The 7532-nt window shown below is 26.2% G+C and overlaps 1 protein-coding gene across 10 annotated transcripts in view; it reads left to right on the top strand.

The window, feature by feature from the left end:
- LOC117177715 (chloride channel protein 2) overlaps positions 1-7532 on the top strand; it is a 245804-nt gene that overhangs the window by 192969 nt on the left and 45303 nt on the right. For all 10 annotated transcript variants that reach the window (XM_033368594.1, XM_033368597.1, XM_033368589.1 and 7 more), the window contains one exon: positions 2955-3687. In XM_033368594.1, coding sequence (XP_033224485.1) covers positions 2955-3687 — 733 coding nt within the window. The remainder of the gene's footprint in view (positions 1-2954; positions 3688-7532) is intronic.

The following is a 7532-nucleotide window of genomic DNA, read 5'->3' as shown; positions in this document are numbered from 1 at the left end:
TTTTAAATTTTATTTTTGCGAACGCTTTTTGTATTTTTTCAAATACGGTGAACATTAAAAAAACATGTGTTATCGAGAATTTTAAATGTTAAAATAATTTTTGAAACTAATATCTTATCGTTGCATTTGTAATCAATAAAATACATTTATAAAAAATTCTAATTGTTAAAATTCGGGAATCTTACAATTCGGATATTTTATAAATCGGCAATTTTCTGCCGGGAATTTTATTATTTGGGAATTTTCTAATTCGGTAATGTTATAAACTGTCGGGAACTTTAATATTCGGGAATTTTCCAATACGGTAATATTATAAACTGTCGTAAATTTCCTTATTTGGGAACTTTCCAAATCGGTATTCTTATTTTTCGGTAATAATTTTAAAGTATTATAAAATAATGTCATCTTTTCAGTTAAAAAAATTTTAAATTTTAATTAAAAATAATTGTCAATTTATGTTCGTCCTTCCTAATTTGTGATAGTTCCTTTCTTATTATTTTTAAATTCACTCTTTAATGGATTCAGGTCTCTTTACATTTTTTAGTCATAAAAATAATATTTACAACTTTTTTTAAAGCAGAATTTAATTTCTGACTGAAAAAATTCCAAATGTCATAGTTTTTATGTTCTTTTAAAGTCTTGTTTTTTTACTTCCTAATGGTTCTTAATGGTAATTAAAACTTAGCTGAAAAAAAAAATTTACGAAATTATTTATTATTATTGTTCTTTTTATTATTTCTAATTGTAAAAATATAATAATTTGGATTTAAACCTTTGGAGAGTGGTAGGAATTTTCCCGAAATGTCAAGGATTGAAAATGGAGTTTTTATAACACAAGCATGATTTTACTCCCTAGGGAGGTAAACGTGACGTCAGAGGTGAACAATGAAAAATATACATATATAGGCTCGCATTTTATGATAATCGGCCCACTTACTGTAAAAACTGTAAGAAAATTGTGATTGCTGACAATATATTTTTCCGGTCATTTATAGAAATTATGACCAAATTTTCATAAATTTACGAAAATTCATAAAAATGTATAACATTGAATTTTGGGTAATTTATGGTAAGTTACCATATTTACCTATAAATTGCCATAAATAACCAAAAATGTCCATAAATTTCCTGAAATTTATTAAAAAGGTTAAAACTGAATTTTGGATAATTTATTTTAAGTTACCATATTTACATGTAAAATAACCATTAATAACTGAAAATGGTCCGGAAATTTATAAATATTATTAAATTTAATTTTAGGCAATTTATTTAAGTTACCGTAAATTACCTGTAATATTACCATAATTCAACGAATAATTTATCAAATTTCCGGAAATTTATAAAAATGTTTAAAATTGAACTTTTGGTCATTTATGGTAAGTTACCAGATTTACCTGTAAAATTACCAGGTCAATTTATGGTCATTTACCAGAAATTTACAGAAATTTATAAATATTTTTAAATCAAATTTTGGGAAATTCTTGGTAAGTTATAATAAATTACCTGTTATAATTTCATAAATTAGCAAGAAGTTTCTTAAATTTCCGGAAATTTATAAAAATGTTTAAAATTGTATTTCGGGATATTTATGGTAAGTTGTTATATTTACTTATAAATTACGATAAATAACCAAAAATGTCGATAAATTTCCGGGATTTTATCAAAATGTTTAAAATTTAGTTTGGGGTAAATTATGGTAAGTTACCATATTTACCTGTAAAATTACCATAAATGACTGAAAAATTTTGGGAAATATATAAACATTATTAAATTTAATTTTAGACAATTTATGGTAATTAAGCATTAATTACCTTTAATATTACCATAAGTCACCCGTATTATTCCCATAAATTACCATAAAATTTCATAAATTAAATTCATAAATGCTAGAAATTTATAAAAATGTTTAACATTTACTTTTGGGTAATTTATCGTAAGTTACCATATTTGCTTGGAAAATTACCATAAATGACCGAAAATTTCTGAAAATTTATCTATATTGTTAAATTGAATTTTGGGCAATTTATGGTAAGTTACCATATATACCTGTAAAATTACCATAAAGGACCGAAAATTTATAAACATTTTTTCATTGAATTTTGGGCAATTCATAGTAAGTTACTATAAATTACCCTTAAAATTACATTATATTATGCTTCCTTTATTCAAAATCTAATATGCGCTGAAATCATGTCTGTATTTGGAGAAATGTCTGAGATCTTCCATTTTTAATAAAAATATCGCTGCGCGCTCGTCTACTCTTGTACTGAAAACATACACTCGTCAAACAAGTCTCTCTTCTCCCTCTAGGTGCATAATATACTATTTTAATACTAGTAGATTATGCGCCGAGGCAGTAAAGTTGAACTTTATACGAGGATGCATAATTTAACGTCTAAGTCGAAGGCCAGGACGGTAAAATGGCATCCGAATAAAACAACTTTACTTAACTGCCGTGGTGCATACTATACTTTATCTGAAATAAACAGAATAAGAGCTCTTTTTCTGGAAAACGGCGCTTGTTTGTACCGCATACGTACGCGCGTGAGGTGACGTTAAAATTCCAAAATCGACTTCGTAGTTAAACTTAGTTTTAAAATAAATTCTCACTCTTTTCTTTAACTTTTCTTTCACCTCTCACTCACCTCTTTCTCCTTGCTATCACTTTACGTGCCGCTCTCTGCAGTACAATAAAATGCTATCTTACTGCCGCTCTGCGGGCTGATAAAGTGCGCTTTTTCTGCCTATTTCAGGTAAAGAAGATTCTGAGTTCGAAAAAATGTTTTTTGGCTCAATTTTATTTTAATTTATGTGGACCGTAAGACATAAAGAAAAATCTATGATTTAAAATTGACTGTAGTTTATTAAAAATCTTTAAAAATCCATTTGTCTTTTCAACGTGTTTTTATAAATAATGATCTCCCAGACCAATAACCATTGTTTTCTTTCACCAGCCAGGATATGGCTCTTCGGAGAACTTACAAATCAACCAGCTCTGCAGTACCTCGCCTGGGTCTCTCTACCAGTTTGTCTGACCCTCTTCAGCGCAGGATTCGTCCACATAGTGGCGCCTCAAAGTATAGGATCAGGAATCCCAGAAATGAAAACAATCCTTCGAGGTGTTGCCTTGAAGGAATACCTAACTTTCCGAACCCTCGTCGCCAAGGTCATAGGGCTCACAGCCACCCTGGGATCCGGACTACCCCTTGGAAAGGAAGGTCCCTTCGTCCACATTGCCAGTATAGTAGCAACCCTTCTTTCCAAACTTGTCACCAGTTTCCAGGGAATCTACGAAAATGAAAGCAGAAATTGTGAGATGTTGGCTGCAGCTTGTGCTGTTGGTGTGGCTTCTTGTTTTGCTGCACCCATTGGAGGTGTCCTCTTCAGTATCGAAGTCACAACTGTCTACTTTGCTGTCAGAAATTACTGGAGAGGATTCTTCACTGCTGTCTGTGGAGCCACTATGTTTCGACTCCTGGCCATTTGGTTCCAAAGAGAAGAGACAATCACCGCCATGTTTCTCACTAATTTTACGAATGATTTTCCTTTTGATCCACAAGAACTTTTTGTCTTTGCGCTGATTGGAGTTGGAAGTGGACTTGGGGGAGCGTTTTATGTTTGGCTGCACAGACAGTATGTCATCTTCATGAGGAAGAACAAGAGCATGAACAGTTTCCTGCAGAAAAAGTAAGTGGGGGATCGTCAGAGTTCTTAAATTCCTGAGAATTTAAGTCCAGGTTATAGAACCGAAAATATGATAGAATTTAGGAGAATTTAAAAGAAGTTAAGGGAATTTAAGAATTTCAAAACCAAAAAGACGAATTTCCAGAAAATAAAGATTTTTCACTCCAAAAATAAATAAAAGTTTATCTAAATTATTTAAGCTTCAAACCAGAAGACAACTATTTTTTACAAAAATGCAATTCTTAAACAAAAAATATGATTTTACAACCAAAAATTAATTTTACACGAATCTGATGAATTTTCAATTGAAAAAGATTAATTTCAAACAAAATAATCATTCAAACAAAGTAGTTAAATATTCTAGCAAAGAAGAACGATTTTTAACCAAAAAGTTGCATTTTCATACAGAAAATGAAATTTCTTTTATAAAACAGGTGAAGTTTTAAATCAAAAAGATCAATTGATTTTAACAAAATTGTTGAATTCTCCAGCAAATAGTTGCATTTTCATAAAAAAATATGAAATTCATCGTAAAGCAAAAGAATTTTTTATTATAAAAAAATTTGAGTTTTATCCAAAAAATATTCCAGTTAGCTCAGTAAATTTTCTTTTGAAATTTATTCTCCTTGTTTAAAAATCGTTATTTTTAGTTAAAATTTAAGGTTGGAAATAAAATTACTTGGCTGAAAGTTCAACTCTTTTGTTACGAATTATTTTGTTGAAAAATAAGCTATTTGATTGAAAACTAGTTTTTTCTTTGGATAAAAAGGAATTTTTTGTCGTAATTTTAAGTATTTTCTTGAATTTTTTGTTTTGTTTAGTTGAAAATTATTATTCTTTTTAACTAAAAATGTAACTATTGTTCCAGTTAAATATTTCATAATTTTGGTTAAAAATTCATCTCTTTGGTTGAAGAATTATTTTTTAACTCAAAATTTATTTATTCAATTTTTGATTATAAAATGATGATCTTTTTAATTCAAAATTCGTTTTTTTTGTTGAAAATTAATTTTTTAACTTAAAACGTAATTATTCCAGTTTTGGTTGACAATTTATCTTGTTCTAGTGAAAATTAATTTAATTGTTGGAAATTCGCCTATTTCAGTTGAATATTCATTGTTTTAGTTGAAAGTTCATATTTTTTGCAAAAAATTAAACTACTATTCCAGTTGAAGCTCCATCATTTATGTTGAAAATTCATCAGTTGGGATAAAAAAATTTGTATTTCAAAATGTAATTTCCGTTTTTTCTCGAAATTTTTCTTTTTTAGTTCAAAATTCATATATTTCGTTGAGAATTAATCTCTTTGTTTGAAAATTAATCTAATTTTTTATGTAATTCATCTTTAGCAAATAGTTGCTCATTTATAAAAAAATATGAAATTTATCGTAAAGCAAAAGAATTTTTTGTTACAACAAAAGTTGAGTTTTCATCCAAAAAAGATTCCAGTTAACTCAGTAACATCAAAAATTGAATTTTGGTAACCAAAAATAAGTTTCTACGAAAAAATTGAATTTTCTATCCAAAAAGACGATTTTTTAGGAAAAAAGGCTGTCTTTTTACAAAAATGTTGAATTCTCAACCATGTAGTTCAATTTGAAAAAAGACGGCAGTTATCTTAAATCAAATGAATTTTTTTTAGATACATATTTTTAAAAAAATTGTTGAATTTTCACCCAAAAAAAATTCCAGTTGACTTTTCATGATAAAAATACGAATTTTGTAGCCAAAAATAAGTTTCTACAAAAAAGACTAAATTTTCATTAAAAAAAGACGATTTTTTCCAAAAAAAGAATGAATTTTTAACAAAATTGTTGAATTCTCAACCAAATAGTTGAACTTTTCTAAAAAAAAAGACCAAAACAGATGAATTTTAATTTTTTCCAGCAAATTTTTTTTTTGAATGTCCAATTTTCATCTATAAAAGATTTTAGTTGACTTTTCAAGGTCAAAATACGAATTTATTAGCAAAAAATAAGTTTCTACAAAAAAGACTAAATTCTCATTAAAAAAGTCGATTTTTTTCCACGAAAAAGCGTGAATTTTTAACAAAATTGATGAATTATCAACCAAATAGTTGAACTTTTCTAAAAAAAAGACGAACTTTCCCTTAAAACAGATGAAATTCAATTTTTTTTAACAAATTTATTTTTGAATGTTGAATTTTCAGCAAAAAAAGATTTGAGTTGACTTTTCAAAATTAAAATATGAATTTTCCAACAAAAAATAAGTTTCTACGGAAAAAGACGAATTTTTTCCACCAAAACGCATGCATTTTTAACAAAATTGTTGAATTCTCAACCAAATAGTTGAACTTTTATTTTTTAAAAACGACGAAATTTCTCTCAAGACAGATGAATTTTAATTGTTTTAAACCAATGTTTTTTTGAATGTTGAATTTTCATCTAAAAAAGATTTTAGTCGATTCTCCAAGATCAAAATACGAATTTTGTAGCAAAAAATAAGTTTCTACAAAAAAGACTAAATTTTAATTAAAAAAATCAATTTTTTCCACGAAAAAGCATGAATTTTTAACATAATTGTTGAATTCTCAACCAAATAGTTGAACTTTTCTAAAAAAAAAACGAAATTTCTCTCAAGACAGATGAATTAAAATTTTTTTAAACAAATTTTTTTTTTGAACGTTGAATTTTCATCTAAAAAATATTTTAGTTGACTTTTCAAGATCAAAATATGAATTTTCTAACAAAAAATAAGTTTCTACGAAAAAAATTGAATTTTTATCCCAAAAAGTTTCATTTTTATCCAAGAAAGATGAAATTTGTACTAAAAAAGAGGAATTTTTAATAAAAAAACGACAATTTTTCAAAAAATATTTTAGTAAATTTTTTAATGCCAACATTTTTATTTTAAACAAAAAGTCAATTTTCTACAAAATAATTCAATTTTCAAAAAAAAAAGAATTTGCAAGAAAAAAAAGTATGACACATTATGTTACGATGTTTTTAAGCTCGGATGGAGGGGATTTTTCACTCATGTACGTAATTTTTGAAAATTCTGAAAAACTTTCTTCTGAAAATTATCTTTTTAGTTATAACTTTTATTATTTGATTGAAAATCGAAATATTTTCCTAAAGATACATCCTTTTTGTTTGCAAATTAAAATGTTCTAGTAAAAACTCATTTGAGGTAAAAACTCAACTGTTCTCGTAGAACATTAAACTATTGTTTAAAAATCATATTTTGTTGCTGATAAATCAATTTCTTTCTTAAAAAATCCAATTAAAATCTTTTTGAAATAAAACTTAACTCTTTTTTTAATTTGTTTTTTTTTTTATTTAAAGATTTAACTGTTTTAGTACAAATCTAATATTTTTGGATAAAAATGCAACTATATGATAGATAATACAATTCTTTTGTTAAAAATTCATCCTTCTTGGTTGAAATATCTGCTGCTTTATTGAAAATTTAACCATTTTGTAGAAAATTTACTTTTTGTTTAAATTTCATATTTTGGTGTTGAAAAGAAAACTGAAAACTTTTGTGTATGAAAATTCAACTATTTAAAATTTTTTTTTGTTTATTAAAAATTCATTCTTTTTAAGAGAAATTTGATCTTTTGTGGATAAAAATGCATCCGTTTGCTTGAAGATTAAACTACTTCGCTAAAATGTCATATTTTAATTTTTTAACATTCGACTGTGTTATTAAAAATTTAATTATTTCATAGAAAATTTACTGTTTGTTTAAAATTTATATTTTGTTGTTAAAAAGTAAATTGAAATAACTTAAAATGGAAACTCTTTTTTTCACAATTTGTCTTTTTAATTTAAAAATTCACCTGTTCTAGTGAAAATTTCAATTTATATAAATAATTTTATATAATA

The sequence above is a fragment of the Belonocnema kinseyi genome, chromosome 8 (assembly GCF_010883055.1).
Source record: "Belonocnema kinseyi isolate 2016_QV_RU_SX_M_011 chromosome 8, B_treatae_v1, whole genome shotgun sequence".
Taxonomy (NCBI): domain Eukaryota; kingdom Metazoa; phylum Arthropoda; class Insecta; order Hymenoptera; family Cynipidae; genus Belonocnema; species Belonocnema kinseyi.
This window is presented reverse-complemented; position numbering and strand designations above follow the sequence as displayed.